This window comes from Barbus barbus (genome assembly GCF_936440315.1).
Source record: "Barbus barbus genome assembly, chromosome: 16".
Taxonomy (NCBI): domain Eukaryota; kingdom Metazoa; phylum Chordata; class Actinopteri; order Cypriniformes; family Cyprinidae; genus Barbus; species Barbus barbus.
In genome coordinates this window covers 21312373-21332785 of record NC_136744.1, presented here as the reverse complement: position 1 = coordinate 21332785, position 20413 = coordinate 21312373, and the positions used below count along the sequence as shown (strand labels likewise).

General features: G+C 38.2%; 1 protein-coding gene across 2 annotated transcripts in view; it reads right to left on the bottom strand.

Annotated features, from left to right (window-relative positions):
• Positions 1-20413, bottom strand: part of LOC306882082 (ADP-ribose glycohydrolase MACROD1-like) — a 576444-nt gene that overhangs the window by 362829 nt on the left and 193202 nt on the right. For both annotated transcript variants that reach the window (XM_079436537.1, XM_079436538.1), the window contains one exon: positions 9955-10071. In XM_079436537.1, the coding sequence (XP_079292663.1) occupies positions 9955-10071 (117 nt within the window). The remainder of the gene's footprint in view (positions 1-9954; positions 10072-20413) is intronic.

Here is a 20413-nt window from a genome sequence, read left to right as displayed (position 1 = left end):
CACATGCATGTATTTTTTTTTTTACATACTTGTTCTATATTTAATGTAAACACTATGCTTTGGCAATACATTGTAACAATTGTCATGCCAATAAAGCACATATTGAATTGAGAGAGAGAGAGAGAGAGAGAGAGAGAGAGAGAGAGAGAGAGAGAGAGAGAGAGAGAGAGAGAGAGAGAGAGAGAGAGAGAGAGAGAGAGAGAGAGAGAGAGAGAGAGAGAGAGACAGACAGACAGACAGACAGACAGACAGATCAAGCTGATGTAAAGCTGCTTTGACACAATTTGTATTGTTTAAAGAGCTATACAAATAATAGTGACTTGACTTGATTTGAATAGCAGACATCCTAAAACCATGAGGATGAGACATCTCTCATTTCTCCTTGCCTAGAGGACAACGTAAGTAAAAACTGGCATAGCATACCCCCCTCTCTCCCCTAATCTATTTTTAATTTTTGTTTCTTTCAAGTTTGCACTCAGATAAGATGCTGAAAGCTATAAAACGTCCACTGCATTCATTTCAAAGGCATTTAGCGTACTTTTGAACGACTCGATAATAAAACACTCCCTCCATGAGCAGCCTGTCTGAAACTGCAAGAGCTAATCGTCGAGCCGGCGACCCCTGCGTGTTTGTGGTCAAAGTTGAGACAGACCAAACAGGCTGTGTTCCTCACTCGAACTCTGAGGCTTGTTTTAGCCTTGGTCACCACTCACTTAAATTATGTCTGTCCATCCATCACGCTGCGCCTCTGACACGCACTAATAGCAGGGTGTTTGAAACACAACATCTGCAGGGACGTCTTTTACCCCCTCTGAAACCCCAGATGCATTAAATGGGACCCCCCACAGTCCTGCAATTGAACCAGGAGAGTCTGCGGTATTTATTACAAATAAACACAATAAAAGATGTAAGAAGATAAATGAAAAAAGATTTGCTTTGAAAGTCTGAAAAACGTATTGCCTTGATTAATCAAATATTCAACCATGTTCAATGCTCAGCTGCTTTATATAGATTTATAACTCATAAGTGTTATACTATAACATGCATTTCAAGTTGCATTTCAAGACTTCTAAATTTAATTAATTGTATAAAAAAAAATTATCTTCAAAGCAGATATTCTCACATTCAATTTCTCCATTACAAAACAAAAATGGTCTCACTAATGGCTTGACGGATGAAAAATTAAATTTGTTGTCAAATATTTTCTTTATCGATTATCACTGATTAGCTGTAGCAGCGTGTAGTGTGTTTTTGAGCACTAAAGATACTGTGGAATTGGCATAGGTGCCAATTTTGTTGGCAATGTTCAGCACAAGACAGAGAAACAAACATGTTTGAAAGCATTGCAAACATTAGAGCGATGTCTAACATGGTGTCGTGACCACAACAGACCCAGAACCACAATTATCGAACGATCTACACAAACGAAAACACACGTGACCCTGAATCCTTTGAGAATGTGTAGTTTCTGCCAATTTCAACACTAGCGCAAAATGTATTCTTTAAAGCGTACATTGAGGTTTTATCTTAAAAAAAGAGAATAAAAGCCAAACAGAGCAATAAATGACATTGAAAGGATTTTGAACTGTCAATCTGTGGCTGCCTCAGGGAGAAAAACAAAAAGCAAAGCGAGAGTGGGTGATTTCAGACGAGATCAGCGAGCGAGAGTCCCTCTCTTCCTCCTCCGTTCTCCTCCATCCTTTTCTGTTTTAAACGTTCCTCAGGGACGTTAACTTTTCCCAGGCAGTCCTCTTCAGCTTTAACAATTAATGTGCTGGGGCTCCACAGTGACAGCTGATGCTAAATACTGCACAGTTTTGTTTATGTAGACGCTCATTAATAAAGATGAGACTCTGCTGGGTTTGGGGAGAAGAGACGAAGAAGATACTAGAAGAAAGAGGAGGAGGATAAAATCAGTTTCCTCCTCCATTCCATCAGGTAGCCCACAACATTTTGGGCAGCTGAAATCTACCCTGCAGTGTTAAATAGAGAGAACTAGATAGCGTGCATTCATTTTAAAGTGATATTAAGTATATATATTTCTGACTGATCATAGCAGATGTGATGTGGAAAAACATTAGAATCGAGCATACATTGAAATGTGCAAGTAGATGTACATTTTTACTCTCTAGTAAACAATCAGATTTCCCCTTGAACACAGTGAATACCTTTTGACAGGAAAAAAGAAGATTTGATGTAAGAGAGTAAACTGCAGTGTGTGGCTTAATGTTAGCTGATGCATCAAAGTCAGAGATGTGTCCTTGGTCAAACGCTGAACTCTCGCTACAGCTACACAAACAAACCAAGCTGTGCTTTGTTTTCTTGAAAATGAAAACGGGACGGGGGAAAAACACATCTGCAAACACAAAAATGGATCTGCTGTTGTGTGATGGTTCAATAATTCATAACAATGCTTCATCTAATGTTTCTGTCTGTTGATTAGCCAGAGTATTTATGACCACATTGCCAAAGTGTTTTGAAGTGATATTCAAGCACCATCAAACGTTGCATTAATATTTGATATTTTTGCAAATGATCTTTGTCCTTTTTTTAATGTGTCGAGAGACAAAGGGTTGTTTTAGGGATATGATGAATATAAAAATACAGAAGGATTTTGTTAAAACGGAAATTTATGCAGAAACTCTAGACAATAAACATGCACTCCATAAAAAGCACTGTGTAACCTTTACCCTGTATTCAACTTCCAAAATGTCTGGTTAAATACATGTTTTGTGGAATAATTTTAATTGTGGAATGGATTGGACCCCCTCACTTTTTAAAAAAAAAGTACAAATGTACAATGTTTCAACATTAACAATATGAAAATAAATATATGAAAAAAAAACTATGTTTTTTTGTTATATCCAATTTTACACTTAATTAGGATGATAATTCGAAATGAAAATTCCATGAACACAAAAACACTAAAACAACTGTAAAATCATGATTAAACAGCTCAAATAATGCATATTCTATAACAGTTACATAACCCTAATGAAATTATCATCAAACTTCACATTTTGGGTAAATAAATAGTGGTAATCTGGAATAATGCTGTCAATTAATCTTAACTTGAACTATAATGGGAATATTACTTTAAGAAAAACAAAATTAATTCCATAAATTCCACATGCTTTATCATACAGCTGGACTCTGAATATTACACCATACTGTAAGTTTTTCAAGTGTGCATCCTTTAGTAAGAAATTATTTACTAAATGGGACTAACCCTCAAAAAAGGCTATTGTCCTAAATAAATCACTGGCTTCATTGTCAGATTGAGGTAACACACAGAGTTTTATTTAGTGCCTTTTTCCGCTATGGTGGGAGAATAATTACTGTCATTTATTAATAATCCCAGGGCCAGTCTTCAGTAATGTGTGCCACATGTGACAGCCTGATCCTACAAGTGTCCCATTTGCCTGAGATACACAAGTCTTGGTTCTAAGCCTAAACAAAAGTGAGAACGCATGAAAAAAAAATGAGAAGAAAGAGGTCTGCTGATCACTAATAGTGCCCAATTTTCTTGTCTTTGGCAAGAGAGAATCAAATGATGGGAACAGCAATCCAAAAGGGCACTTTTTTAGATGTCATGTCCCATCGGCTTCAAGTAAAGTATGCGAATGAGAAAAAGAGCCAGGCTAGCCGGGTTTTAGCTCATTACTTACAGGCACTTTCCTGAGGCTGATAGTGGGCCATTTCTTCTTGGCGCTCAGAGTCTCTGTCCAAACACAAGGAAGTATTTTATCCCTTAGGCTTTGTTTTTCCTCCCCTCTCTTTTGCGTTTAATTTTGACATTAGCTAAGGCAATATAATTTGCCATCCGGTGACCTTGACAGATTGTAGCAGGAACGCAGGCCAGCGCCGATGCCTTTGAGGAATGAGCATTTGATGAGTGGAGGAGTTTAGCTCACTAGGTACAACTTTAACTGAATTCCCCTTCCAGAGCGTTCAGCTCCTTCCTGCCACACAAATCCTGCCTTTTATTTGTCCAATTTTTCTTTTAATCAACAATGAAAGCCTTTGAGATACAAACAGGTATAAAAAAAACATGCTGAAGACAAACAGATATCTAATTAAATCTGTTATCTTTTCACCATCTGGGATGGGGACAATGGCCTTCTACTCATCCTTCCAAATTTCATTTATTCATGAAATAAGCTAAACAGAAAAAAAGAACCTTAAACAATGTTATTTTCATTGTATTTCATTTTATCTTATAAAAAATAATACATTTAAAAATATTTTAAATTAAACTGACACTACAGTAATTATAAATATAGATTTAAATTATATATAGCCCATTTATATATATTAGGGCTGTCAAAATTAACGCGTTAACGCAAACTCATTTTAATGGCACTAATTTTATTAACGTGCAATTAATGCAGCACGCATTTTCTATTTGACCTGTGGTCTAGCCCGTAGTTGGAGAAATGGAAATGCAGACAGCGTTGACAAATTAGTGACTTTGTCGCTAGATTCAGAGACTTTTTTTCAAAAAAGTGCCTAGCAACAATACATAACACATAATTGGACGAACCTTATTTAGTTTCGGAGACTTGCCGGTGCCCAGCACGAGTGTGAGGTTTTGCGTCTGCTCTGTTCAGCGAGCGGCTGAGAGGAGCAGCGCTTTTAGTTAAACTATGTTTTGGTGCTTCTCTAATTTTACATGCAAGTATAGCCGAATACAACACAGCTATTGTCTTTATCTTTTGTGTATTTGATTTAATTAGATGACGTCTTGATTATAAATCAGGATTTTTGTGCAGATTAAAATCTTGGAAGGGAGAGCTGGTTATGTATTGGGTCGCGTTTCAGTCCCTATTTCATATTCATTCAGTTGTCTGACAACAGAAACAGTCAAATATAGCAATGAAAACAGTTTTGGGTTTTGAAAACAACAGTTTTGAAAACAATTTGGCTGCATTGAATTACAGTATGTGGGCACAGAGAGGCAAACAAATGTAATATTAAATAATAAATGTACATTTTGCATGTTCAGAAGAAGTGAGCTGTCCTGCAAATAATGTAAACAGGCTTGAGTAAGTAAATTGCTCAGTGCAAAGAAAGAGAAGTAATGGGAACCTGGTTTTGTTATGTTGTTTTTTTCATGTGTCTAATAGACATGAACAAGTTATTTGAAAAACATCTATGACCTTTGAAACATGTCTAGTCTTCATGACCTATGTTGAGTATGGTTTCTCTAATAATAAACAAACATTTGCATAAAGCATCCATATTTGTCCATGCCAATGTTGATTATAGTTTTAAAAACTTGAAAAGTATTACTCTAAGGTACATTTAGAACAGATAAAAATGTGCGATTAAGTTGTGATTAATCATGAATTAACTCATGACAACCATGCAATTAAATATTTTAATCGATTCACAGCCCGGATGGATGGACGGATGGACGGATGGACGGATGGACGGACGGACGGACGGACGGACGGACGGACGGATGGATGGATGGACGGGATGGATTGGATTGGATTGGATGGGATGGATGGATGGATGGATGTGGATGGATGGATGGATGGATGGATATAGTGGGACCTGTAAAAATGATGTTAGTAAAAGTAACAATTTCACCTGGCCAGCAGAAAAAAATAAATATATATCTTATTGGTGAGACCTGTCATGGGCTACATGATTGTTTGTGCAAGAGCAAAAATAATAGCAAAAAGATGCTGATAAACTAGAATGAATTTCTTTCTGTGTCGTCTGCTCTACATCACCAGAGACTTTAACGCCTCAGTCTATAAAGCAGTCTCAGGTTAACTGAAAATAGAGGAAGGAATGCAGGAAGGAAGCAAAGAAAAGGGAAAGAGTTAGATAAAGTGTCCTTGCACACTGTAAAATCTCTGTTCTCGTCAATTCCAGAGGGAAGAGAGAAGCCCCCAGGTAAGACTCCAGAAAAGGTTGAGGTAGTAGAGCTCCTTCTCTGCCTCTCGACCAAAAAGAGAGGGAAACACTTTCTGAGAGCAGATTGGAGGGAAAAGGCGCTCGTGTTCTGGCAAATTATGGAAGCATAAAAATCCCATGCTGGAAATATTTGACTATGCCAAGATATAAAAGGTAAAAGGACCATCTGTGCCATTTGCATCCCGCTCTCCTTGGTTGTCTCTGTGGTGCAGCAGAGTAAACCATCTCGCAGCAGATGCCGATGGAACGCAAACATACAAATTAGTGATGCTGAGAGAGCTTGTGTGTCCAATCAGAACGAGCCTCAGAGATGATAAATATGCATTATAATGTGATGCAAGTTGCAAGTATAACCATGGCAACTGTCCCAGCCTGTTTTGTCTATGCAGTGTTGTTTGTGGTGAGTGGTGAGCTTCCTTCCTCTGCTACCGTGAAGACAATACCATAATGAAGCTGTTTTTCAAGATTTTAATGCAATAGTAAACTCACCTGAAGCATAGGGATTAGAAGAATCGATTCACCAATGCATTGCGATTCTCTCTCGAATTATTAATGATCCTCAAATTTATGAAATTATTATTATTATTATCTGTTTCTTAAAATGATTCACAAGATAAAATATTACAAATACAAGTATGGTGTGCAACACTACAGAAAGTCAAAGACATACCGTAATCACTGTTGCTCCAAACCTGAGAAGCATCAAGAATCATTTTACAATCAGATTCAGGCTCACTGATTCTAAACAGAATCAAATCATGAGGAACCTAGATTTTCAACCCTAACAGGTAATGGTCATTGTTATTTTCTGTTTTTGGCTCCGGTTTGACACATTTGGAATGACTAACTTTCACCAAAAGCATTTCATTTCATTTATTTAATCAGGGACAGTGCACATTAATAACACAAACAATATGTAAAATGCACCACATTTAGCCAACACTGGCTAATTTTCATCCGTAGTCCCTTTCATAATTATTACTTCCGAATTCATGAATTATACACATTTCATTCAAGAATAGAGGTTCTCTGAGTTGAGTCGTCACAACCCAAAAATGGCTCACAGGTCTGTTCTGAAATAGTTGCCGACAACAGGGTAAAAAACTCATCATGTTAACTTATAAATAGACTCATTAACTATTAAGGGAGGAGAAAATGCTTCTAATACCTTTTACTGTTGACATCAAAAGCTAAACATCCGTATTTAACTGCAACTGTAGGGGTCATTTAATATTAATTAAATATTTAGCCCAGAGTTTCTTCTAATGTTCTAATAATTTAATAAAAATGTCAGTTTAGTAAATTTTTGCTGACGTTGCTGGGCCTGTTCTGGTATTTTTAAAAAAATGGTTCATAATTGATTCTAGAGACATTTTTGTTTCTTTTGAGCACTAAACAAGTTTGGTACTGTGTTGGGTCACCACTTGACATCCAATACAAAATATTTATCCTGGAGCAAAACCAGTTGAGTACCACTAGCATACAATTAATTATGCTAATCTGGTAACAACTTCACTTGGCGACACAGCGTGACATATTTGTAAAGCATGATTTCTATAAACTACAAACAAATCAGTGAAATAGACTTTCTGCAATTATTGAATAAAGGCATTATCTGACATATTCTGACATGATAAAAAGAAAATAAAGAAAATAAAAACACAGACAGTCTCAGAATGGGTGTGTGGGTGGAAATTAGTCACAGAAGAGTAAATGCTCAACACAAGAAAACCAAACGATGGGTAGAGTATACAGAGAGAGAGAGAGAGGGAGAGGGAGGGAGGATGAGAGAAGCGAGGGAAAGCTCAAAGACTTCCAGTAGATGTCGGCTTTGACAGAGAAATAATGAAGTGACATGATGCTGATGCAGAAAGAGACAAAATGCAGCTTACTCATTTGATGTTTTTAGGGCTGATGAATCTCCTAAGGGCTGAAGAGGAGACATACAGTATGTTTGTCTCACCGAGATTCTGCCTTTCCACTAATGAATCACATCATCCAGCCATAGAGGATTCGATAAGCCTATAAAAAGCTTTAGCTCAGGCATCACTGTCTGAAAGATTGCTTCACGGTTGCTGGATGCTGTTACATCCAATTCAATTGTTTCAGCTCAGAAGTGACGTGACATTAAATCAAGGACAGTAGAGAAAGCTACAGAGCTTCTCATTTAGTCAATATCAGCTTCTTGTTAGAAAAGACAGGTAGCAGAACACAAAACATCTAACAATGTTTGCAAGATATTTGAGCTGCTCCACATTTCAACGACAGGAAAATAAAATATAGAATAGGATATTCAAAAAAAAAAAAAAAGAAAGCTTAGGTTTGATCATACAGTTTTAAGAAAGCTAGAGGAAGCAAAAATGAATTGAACATACTGCAAAAGTAAACCAATTTTACAAGATGTAATGGTTAAAGAAATCAGACTAATGCATGTTTACATGGAAAAACAATTTATATAGCATATAACCCTAAGGAGGTTAGTTGGTCTCCTTTCCTGGCTTAGCTTGCTAGATTTGTTTGATTTGCTAGTTTTAGACAGGTTATGGCACTAGCCAGCTGGTAAGGCTGGAAAACCAACTGGTTGATCATTTAAACTAGGTAAACCAGGCTGCAAGACCAACTAAATTAACTAGAACCAGCGAACCACATCATTTAAGAGCACTAGTCAGCTGGTAAGGCTGGGAGACCAGCTGATTTACCAACTAAACCAGTTTAACCAGGCAGTGAGAGAAAGTAACTTATCTAAGACCAGCAAACTACATCATTCAAGAGTACTAGTTAACCGTTAAGGCTGAAAGATGAGCTAGCTGACCAACTAAACCAGTTTAATCAGACTGGGTGACTAGCTAAATTAGCTACAACCTGCAAACCACATCATTCAGGAACACTAGTCAGCTGGTAAGGCTGGGAGCTGGATAAATAACTAAAAAAGCTTAACCAGACTGGAAGACAAGGAAACTTAACTAAAACTTATAAACTACTACATTCAAGAGCACTAGTCAGCTGGTAAGGCTGGAAAAGCAACTGGCTGACCAACTAAACCAGGTTAACCAAGCTGGGAGACCAACTAAATTAACTAGAACCAGCAAACCACATCATTCAAGAACACTAGTCAGCTGTAAATGCTGGGAGCTAGATAAACAACAAAACCATCTTAACCAGGTTGGGAGACTAGCTAAATTGGGTAAAACCAGTAAACCACATTCTGTAAAAGCACTACCCAGCTGGTAAGACTGGGAGTCCAGCTGGTCGACCAACTAATGACCAACTGAAAATCCACATAACTGACTAAACACAAGCTTGACAAGCCTGGGAGATCAGTTAAACCATCCTAAACCAGCTAAGACCTGCAAATCACCATCTAATAGGGTTTAGTAGAGCAATGACCTTGTTTATCTACATCAGACCACCTCAGGAGAAGCCCATAGATTAGAGTCCGTTAATGTTTTAAGCACATCTTCACCACAGCAGGCGGACGGCACGACACAAGACACCCTCTCGCATTCTAAATCCCGCAACGCCGCCTCGTAGCAACGCAGTCTTCCAGCAGCTACCAGCGTGACGCTCATCATCACTCACATGAGTCAGAGAATGCCATAAGCTAATGGAATAAATCAAGGATGAAATATCAATCAAATTACAAACTAATAGTTCCCTTAATGTCTTTGTTGGAGTACAGATGGCCCCTTCAGCCAGCCAAGCACACCACAGCAAGTCATCAAGATAATCAGCGCACTAATAATACCACTCCATTAATCACACATACACGCTCGAACTGCATCGCTGAAAACAACGTGTGCTCTGCCGCAGGAACATCACAAAGTTGAAGCATGGTAACACTCACTCATTACACTGGTAATTAACTCTTCTCTAGAATCATGCTTATTGTTTAAAAAACGACAAGGTAAGATATACAATGGTGGGGGACTTGTGAGCGCTGCTGTTCCCTGGGCTTCTGCATACAGTGGTCTTCATTTCATGCAACATAATAAAATAAAAAAATAAGGGCAACATGCTGATACTTACATTTAGCGGGGAGGTCGTAGCCGCAGGTGATCTTGGCTCTTCCAGTGTAACAGCCGTTTAACGAGTGGCACTCTTCATACAGGAGATGACCCGCGGCTCTGTGTATGCAGCCATCCACTGAAAAAGAGAAACAACACTGATGTGACAACAGAAATGTTTGTTGCAATATTAAAGTTTTTTTTTTCCCAGCTGAAATACAAATGCTGCCATTTATTCACCATCATGTTGTTCCAAAAGCACAAAAGTAGAACTGTCACACACAACAACAGTTCATAGCCTGTGACAAGGTCTGTCTATGCCCAATAGGGACAAAAAAATAAAAAATAGTGAGGAAAAAAATATATTCCTAAAAAAAAAAAAATTCTCCTTTTGTGCTCCACAGAAGGAAAGGCATTCAGTTTTGGAACAAAATTAAGAAATTATGATTTCAATTCTGTGCTGAGCTATTCTTAAAAGTTAATGTTTTAAGACAGGACTAAATTCATATAGGCATCAGCAAAAAAAAAAGAGCCATTTTGGAAGGAGGCAGTATGACCCTTGAGCTATTGATACTCAAAACCACTTCCTAACCCTGACCACTGTTGATTTGTATAATAGGAATGCCTTTTGTCTTGAAGCTTTTGTTTGGTGTGTTGTTTTGCTCTCCCTTGGTTGTCCCCACCTCCCCATGTTTTAATTTCACATAGGTAAACCCAGGATGCCTTTGACTGATGGTACAGCTTACATGAGTAGGCAGAGAAATAGAAATCCAAATGGTTTCCCTCCCTCTAAAAGCCCATGACCCATTATCAATCACAGAGAAATATCATAAAGGTACAGTCATAAGAAAAATAAATAAGCACAGCTCTTGTACTACTCTCAAGAAGAGCATTATAAAGAGAACATGAACTGAACTGACCCCATTTACAGTATGTACACGTCATTCTTAAGGAAAAAAAAATGTTTTCATAATCTTTCATCAAAATTTAATAACTTTTTCAATATCTGAAATGTATTATCTGTTGTGCTAATGTAACTAAGGATGACTTTGGAGAAACACTAACCAATTATAGTTCAGTCTACCTTTCACAACCCAATCAAATCTAGCTCTGTCCTACATTTTTATAGTTATATATAGAGATTTAATACTTAGGTTTGGGGGGGGGGGGGCACATAACTTTCCAGGTAGTATGGATATGAATAATATGTCAATTCATATGCATTTCAAATCATATGACAAAATAAAAATGTCAATGACTTGGGATCGGTCACATATTTAGGATAAGAACAATCCATTTTCTTCATAAATCATAAACATCTACTTAATATTTCACACCAAAATGTGCATTCAAAAGGTGTTGATGTTGATTTTGAACAAATGAAGACAAATCATTCCTGCTTCAAAACCTGTGATTGATTGAACGCCCCAGCCAACAGGTCGTGATACATGTGACCTAAATGTATGTTTTAGCTGCTGCCACTGATCTGGTTTGCGGAGAGATGAACAGCATGTCATAAGGAGATCAGTCTCAGTACACTAATGACACAAGCAGATGAGAGGCAATAAAGATGACAGACAGCCCACTGTTTCAGAAGAGAGGATGAGCTCGAGCTAAATTTCATGATCGACCTGATCCACTCACTCATTCATTGTGCAATGACGTTGTAAATGAGTGTGAACAGCTTCGGCAAAAAACAAAGCCCCATTTCCTTGCTCTTGTTCCTTGTCAGAAACTCCACCTAAGTTGACATAAACTACATACAGGTTTTTTCGTCACAATTCTCTTTAGGAGACACCAGCTGGAGGGAAGATTTTTCTACCACGATCAATCATCTTTAATGGTCTGAGCGACAGCAAGTCGACAGATACAGATTCCGATGGCTTTTGAGAAAGCACTCAGTTCGAAAAGATGAAGACCGTGACAGAGCTTGCAATGAGAGAATCGGTTGCTCAGACAGCCTGACAATTACCGCATCAAACGCCATTAGAATGCAATGAACATGTTGACAGAGTTGTGTAGGCGTACTTCTTTACATCCTGCTGTTATGTGAAGATTGTATGTTTCTTTAATACATAGCTGCAGATGCTGAGAAATCAGCATCGATCACATGGAGGGATCACTCAAGTTCAACAAAGCACATTTTATATAACAGCTCAATATAAAAGAAGTTAATATTGAGAAACATAGATTTTAGAAATTGCCTACTTCTGTTCTGTCAACGAAAATAGTTCCAAACAATAGCAAATCAGTGCTGGCTGTCATGTCTTCCAGCAAAAAACAGCATTTGTGTTTGATTCCTGAATGAATCAACATTTTGAACAATTTTTGTGAATGATTCAATGACTCACTCATAAAGAGAGTCATTTTGGGGGGGTTGTGTCTAGAAGGGATACAGCTATGGCTGGAAGTGATGCAAAATCTCGCTGGATGAAAAAAATTAAAATAAAATAAAAGTAAATTAAATGGACAGTAACTAAGACAAATAGCAAACTAACCAGTCTACATTGTGGCAAAGTCCACTGAACCAAAATCTTTTCAAACCTCGCCGGATGGACAGGAAAAAATTAAACAGACAGTGAAGACCGCTAGCAAAGATTTTGCAAGAAGTCAAGTCATAGCTGTTTCCCTTCAGTGAACAATTCAATGCTTCACTCAAGATGGACATTAATGAATCATATTTTTTAAATAAATCGGTTCAGTGAAGAATTCAACGACACGTGTGTTTTCTTCATGAATGAATTAGTGTTTTGAACGAAACAGTGCAGTGAATGACTAACTGACTTGCTCAAAGTCTCCTGGCGCTACCTACTGGTGTTACGATGTAACCTGCATAAAGAATCATTTAAAATACTTAATTTGACTTGAGAGTCAAAGTTACACTGCTATATATCAGCACTTTCAGCTAATCAAATTCATGGACCATAACCAACTATTGTATCATTTTGAACACTTTATAAACCAATGTCTACAATATAGCAGGCCCCTGTAAACAGAGTCCATTACGCACAAAGCCTCTTGCTCAGCAAACAGCATTACCGTAAAAACAGCATATTTTGCTGCATGTAAAGCACATTATTACAGCTCTTATGCGTTAGCATTAAAAGTCAGTTGGCTGTGAATCACGCCTCTCGTGAATACGCCTGGTCAAGCACACCACAGCCTTTGAGAGATGAGTGTTACAGGAAGTGGAGCATGTTATTGCAGATTGCAAGCACGGTTAAAAGGCAATAAATTATTGTAGTATGTTGAATAGGTAATCAACATGCATGTGTGAATGTTTTCAGTCTGTTTGCAGCAGCATGAAGATGCGTTTACTCAAAAAGCAATAATTAATAACGCTTCGCAAAATGCTTGTTTTTCATTAAGGGCAGTTAAAAGAAAAGCTCATGATGTTACGGTTCATCCCACTTACTGACTGATCCTAGTCCTCAAGCAACCCACTGATGAGGTTGATTTAAATTAATAATATTTAATTTTTCATAACATTCATAGAATTTTATATAAAGGGTTATACATCTGTAATCTATAACTTTTGCGTGATTATGTTTATGGACATGTTACCAGCCTAGAAATATTTTGCACTAATACACCTTTGTACATCATAACATAGACTAACCATCACCTAGAGGTGAGCACTAGCATAATGTCTCCCTCTAATAATGTAGAGTTCCCTGAACTTCCACGGTTCCTATTTGTACATAGCTGCTGAGCAAAATCTGGAACTGGAGGCCAAGAAGCGGATGGAGATCGGGAAATATAAGTCAATCAGCACATGATCAAAATCAAGATTTTCTCACCCCCTCACAGCCTGTCAAAGCCCATTATTATCTGACCTGATGCTGCTGGTGAACACATCAAATGTGTTTCAGCTTTTGTGAAGCCTTTTCTCCTATATCTGATTATTTGTTGCTTACGCAGCTCTCGTTTCACTGCCTTCTGCATGTCTCAGGCTGGTCAGAAAAACAGCACAAATGCTGATTTATTCTGCATCCTCACAATCCCACGCCAAGCATGTACCATACTGGCCTGATAGCTTTCATCTTCGCGCGGATCAGCCTAAAAAAAGTGTTTTTACTTTTTTTTTCTCTTGCTTATTTTGTGTTTATCACTGACAAGGCCAGTGACTCAGTTGAGTGGTTTCTTGTAGAAATATGTAGATTTCTAGAGACCATCAGGGTTAACGCAGACACACCAATTTCAGCGATGCAAAAATGCATGTTGCCTTGTAAAATCAGCAACTCTGTAGGGAGCACTGTAAAATGGCTTATAGGCATGGAAGATTTAGCTGATGAATGTACTACATATAGACAGGGATGACTTCAGACTAAAGACAGCTTATGTTTGTGTGTGTGTGTCTGAGTTTTCAATGTAAGAACAGCTACTAAATAAACATACTACCAAGTTTTGGGGTCAATAAATATGAAAAATTTCACAATTTTTTAACAAAAAATTCTGAAAATAAATGTATCGTGGTTTCCACAAAAATACTAAGCAGCACAACTGTTTTCAACATTGATAATAATATGAAGTGTTTCTTATTGCACCAAATCAGCATATTAGATTTCTGAAGGATCATGTGACACTGAATACTAATGACTGCTGAAAACTCAGCTTTGATGCCACAGGAATAAATTACATTTTAAAATATAATCAAACAGAAACCAGCTATATTTAATTCTAAAATTCCACTAAAGTACTTTATTTTAATTAAAGAAATGCAGCCTAGGTGAACATTAAAAAGATGTTCAAAAACATAAAAAAACAGTAGGATATAAAAAAAACTTTGCTGTGCCATAGCTGTTTTTATATTAAAAGCTCAGTAAATTACATCAATTTAGAAAATAACAGTGATAGAAATGTTTAAAGAATTGTTTCATGTTTCTGTTATTTGTTTTGTTTTTTGTTACTTGATACTTCATACTTAAGATAAAACATGAGATAAGGGACATAAAAGTGGCAGAAGTTAAAGAAAACACCCAGAAAGGAACACTGGTAGATTGAACACGGTTGTGTGAGAGTGCAGATTTAGTTCTTTACGTATCTTCCGACCGCCTCTAGCAGGTGCTAGGTGAACTCTCCCCATGAGAGAAGAGAGCCAGGCCGGGTGAGAGATGTCTTCAGGTGCCTTCACCAGCTGCTGCTGAATCCTCCTCCTCCTCTTCATCATCATCTTCTCACTGGGCTCAAGTCCCTGGACTCTCGTCTTTTGTCCGCCTGCATGGGATTATCTATCACCCACATGCACACCGACACTCACATTAGGGGTGTTTTCAGACTCTCATCAATATTCTAGGCGAGAGGCTGCTGGACTGCAAGGTCTGAAGCGAGTTCCCGATTAGAAAATATCCGCAATACAAGAGCTTCAGAGCAACATATCTGTGGCTCTCTAATGCATCGCAACTAAACATCTATTTGGCACCAGCCTATGTGACTTCCCGAGGATATTAAACTGATTGCATTGTTGTATGGCGCAAGTAATGATTTTCAGAAGTAATCTGGGAGTTCAGCTCACTGTGACAGCAAATCCCGTTAGATGCGTTGAGAGGCTCCAGCTGATTTCTGTGGCCTTGCATCATAGTAGCTCAGGTTTAATTTTGCTCTATTTGTTTGGAGACGAGTTCAACGGGCTGGGTGCCGCAGATGCCATATCAGGTGGCGCCAGCGTCAGTGTGAGTGGCAGCCCGTGCTCCCCGTTTCGCAGCTAAGTGAAGGTTTCAAAATGCACCGCCATTCATACATCTCTAAAGACAGGCAATCTGAAATCGCTTTGGGCGCTAAAACTGAAATCGTCTGCCGGCTCAATACCTTAATCTCACTAACCTCCCCACCTCACCCACCGCAGGTATATTTAGAGATGAATTCTGATAAAAAATGGCTTTCGAGATGAGAAAGCAGAGCAGAGAGCCTATTCTCCCATACAGCCCAGATAATGAGCCCAGGGGCCTGGATCCCGGGCGCAATCATGTCCAGTCAGCCGATTCCTCGACTTTCTAGTCAGACACAACAACGTGTGGCACAAAACAATGTAATTCTTTGCAGGAATCAATAACTGTGGCTGTCTAACTGGGGGAATTTGTGTAGGGCTCCGAATGCAGGACTTACTGTTCCCAATCGTTCCCTAGCGACTCCGATGATTTCGGTTCATGACAAATGAATTAACAACACCGAAAGCAGGTCTCAGCCGAGCTGCAGCAGAAGCGTGACCCAGATGCGAGCTGGGGTGTCAATTTATTTTCTAATCTTGGGAGGATTTAAGGAGAATTCCCTGCTGATTGCGACGCTAGCGAACTTACAAGGGCAGCCTCTGATCGTCATTAGCTAAGTGTGGTGTTTATTGTCACCTTTGAGCGAAGAACGTGTCATTAAGAGATATAGTGTGCTATTTGCGTCTTTCTGGCGCAATACTAACAATTAATGGTCTTACCAATACACTTAAGCAACACATTTGTTTCTGTATTTGCCTGCTTGATGTCAATTAACACTTTGTGAGCGCAGTCCAAAACGTTTTTGAGAGCTTCTACAAGTTGCCATCATCTGCTTTGTGGCTCATTATGCAAACTGTGACATCACAACAGAGGTCATCAAATAAAACCCACCAAGAGAATATTCATGCAGTCCCCTAAAGTCTAAACACTGATCGCTTGGCTATTAAAGAAATTTGCAATCCCTGGCTTCCTGTGCTTTCAAGACAGCTGCCAAGGCTCTAAAAACAACGCTTTCAGCCTGTAGCATTCCTGCAACTATGCTGCCCAGTGTAATATTTCACTCCTCTTAAAAAGCCAAGATGCCCCCGCTGGACCTTTCAACAGTGGATCTGTCATTTATCCGCTCCCTGACTATGCAGCGTAGCATCTGGTGTTGTCCACCACGGCCATTCCAAGTCTCCTCCGCCATTACCGCTAATGTTGCATCGATCCGCTCAAGGCGGGTGACTGTAGGATGTGTGACTCAGCGCCAGTTGAGTTATTCATTTTGAAGGTGTTCTGCATTGATTTTGTCAACAATAATGAAGACGAGATGAAAAATTTGCATCATGATAATAATTAATCAATTTAAGACAGAAAAAAAGAGAGAAAAACACTGCAAGATGTTAGGACTAAAAATGCACAAAAAATGTTTTTGTGCATTTGATATATATGTGTGTGTGTGTATACAGTATAAATATACTGTATGTATGTATGTATGTATGTATGTACACACACATATATACACACACATACATTCATGCGATCATAATAAAATATTTACATTGACTAAAATGAGATGTTAGATCAGAATAAAACGTATTACAATGAATGAAACTGATTAAATTTCAAGGATCTTTCAGCAAAAAAAATACTGTACAGTGTGTAGGTGCTTCTCTCAGATCCTTGCAAACTCAATATCCTATCACTCCTCCTGCAAAAGTGCAGTCGGTGCCTGGAGAAAAGTCAGATACCTGTTGGGCACATGCATAAGTTTCAGCGTTTTCCCACAAGCACTGCGGCGAGACAGTAATGCCTCGCTAACCCCCCAAAGGCCTTTCTCGCAAAGTCTTTCTCTCTCCGACTCTTTTCCTTTCAATGTTTCCCTCTGACACAAAGATCCTTGCTCTGCTTTCATTACAATACCCTGCTTTTCAGAAATGGTGTCAGGCACAATTTTCCCTCCCTAATTATTTTCCGTCTCCGTTGAGGTTTGGAGTTCAGGCCTGGGGGAGCGGCTGCCATTAAGTGCAGGCCGGGGTGGGTTAGGGTGGGCTGGGTGAGGAACAGAAACTCTGGAGCTGGAAAGAAAGAAAGAAGAACTCTGTAAATTGTCCTAAATTAACTGCACTGAGAGGAATGCCTCTATGCCAAAAGAGTTGGCAAACACTAGGTGGTCCCGTGCCATTCTGTTGGGCCGAAAGTCAACTTTATGATTAGGTAACCGAAAGTGTTGATTCCAACTCTATGCCTTATTTGCCAGCTCCTCCCCGCCCCTCCTGTTCCCAGCCCCTGTGATTTACCACACAATTTTCTACCCAACTAATTCTACTGGAGGAGATAATGGCATGAATTAGACCCTAATCAAGTACCAATCAGAGATCCTTAGAACTCTAAATGTCAGATATTAGACGTCTCGTCACCCGTCGCTAGTTTCAGAGCTCCAACGAATTGTTATATTAGCTAATCACACTCACTGTTCAGGCGGTGGGAATAAAGAGAGCGACATTATTCAAGTTCCCTTCAAAACGGTGATGAAAATTATAAAAATCTCACCTGTCTATGTTAATATCAGATATAACTAAGAAGATACAGATAAGAGTTCTGTTTTATGTTTGATCTTAAGCCTCATCTACATGAATATGTCAGCATTTTAACCTTTCATCTACAAGTAAATTCCATTCCATACACTTTAGACTTCTAAAGTGAAGACATTTCAATGAATCATGTAAATAGGTAAGATGTTTTTCATAATTTTAGTCATAATTTTTATCTTTTTACAAAAATATCATTTTATAAATATTAATTAAATAAATGTAAATATAAAATGTACATTTTGTCAATATTTCTCTGGCATATTCATTTTAGTCAGGTTTACGGTTTTAGTATAGTCATACATATATTATAATGCAAGTGGTCATTAAGTTTTTTTTTATTTTATTGGAAAGGAACTTTTACGTTTATTTAGCAAGGATGTTTTCAATTGAAAAAGTGACAGTAGGCTTTTACAATGTTACTAAATATTTATATTTCAAATAAATGCTGATCTTTTAAACTTTATATTTATCAAAGAATCCTGAAAAACATCAGTTAGGACAAAAATATTAAACAGCACAACTGTTTTCAATATTGTTAATAATAAGAAATGCTTCTTCAGCAGCAAATCAGCATATTTAAATGATTTCAGAAGGATCATGTAAAATAGAAATGGGTGTTTTAAATTGTAATGATATTTTAAACTGTTTACTGTTTTAACTGAATTTGTAATCAAATAAGTGCACTGGTGAACATATATATATATATAATAATATATAATATATATATAGCGAGAGAGCGAGAGAGAGAGAGAGAGAGAGAGAGATTGAAGCATTTTCAAATAATTCTCTAACTTAAACATGTTTCAACATTTAACAAAAGCCTCCTGAAATAACATTATGAGTATTCTACTGTGATACTGGGAATAAAATATTGTGTATATTTTATGCTTTGGGTATTTATTGTCTGTGGTTTGAAGCTTTTTAAACAAATCAGAAAAATGTGTAGACAGGCCTTAGGACTGTCATGCTTGCTATGATGGATATCGCAGGGTGGAGTAGATTTCACTTTTAGACACATTTCATTATGGAGGAGTACAAAGCAGGAAACAAATGCTCTAAAGGGTCAAGTACAACATAGATCAACACAATTTGTTTTCACTCTCTCTTGTCTTCATTGTTACAGTGAACACATATTTACTACGTACTTTTAGAGGTAACAATGTGCAAAAACAACAAAAAAATGCACTGAAACGCAGTGCTCTGATATTTCCAAATAAATATGTAAGATAAGTACAGCCCAATCTTTAAAAGGTCCAAATAGTACATCCAGCAGCCCTGACTATCTTTAGAAAATTACATTTGATCTGTCCTTGTTGTGACTAAATTCTTTCAGTGAAGAAAAAAAGCTCAAAATGTTTTAGTCCTCGGTCTCTCGCTGTGATCAAACTGCTTTTCAGTGCACTCACATATCAATGTCATTAGGCCGGACCTGTGAAAACACAACCAAAACACCTCTTAAAGCAACTCTGAGAAACAGAAAAAAAGACAGGAACTCCATTCCGAACATTCTTATTGGATTAGAAGATCCGCAGACACATCATAATGCATTTTCTATAATGTTTTGGCCACAGTTGGGAAAAAGGAGGAAAGAAAAAAAAAGTCATTGGGGTAGCACTAGAATAACACTAGTGTCTAGAACCTAGGGGGTCGGGTCAGGCATTTCAAAGAAAACACAGGGTTGTTCCCAGGCTCATAAAGCGTCCTGGGCCAGGTTAGGTTACCAAAGCTCATCTGGTGCCGGCGTTTTGCTGCACAGGACTCTGACAGCTGCGGACGGCTCGGTGCCAACCCCCGGCAGAGCCGAATTCCTGGGGACACTGTAGCCCTGACACTTGCCGGTCATTCTGAATGTTTTGTGCTGTTTTGTTAGACTTGTATTTCTGGTGTGGGCTCTAGAGAGTCTGTCAAATAAGGGCAAGAGATGGTCTACATTCTCAACAAAACATCAAGGCTGAAGAACTGTGGGTTGCGATTTCCTTCAGACAGTCATATGTACACACACACACAAACTTGCACCTCCTTTTTCCAAACAATATAACTGTGATTTTTCACCTTTGACTTCTCATACAGTGTCTTATTACAAAGAAAACGCTCTGCTGATATGACCATTATCACCTGCACCCTCAGGTCAGATTGCCTTTGGCACCTCTTCATACAGTCGCAATTACTCTTCTCCAGCAAAGCCAAAGAAACACAT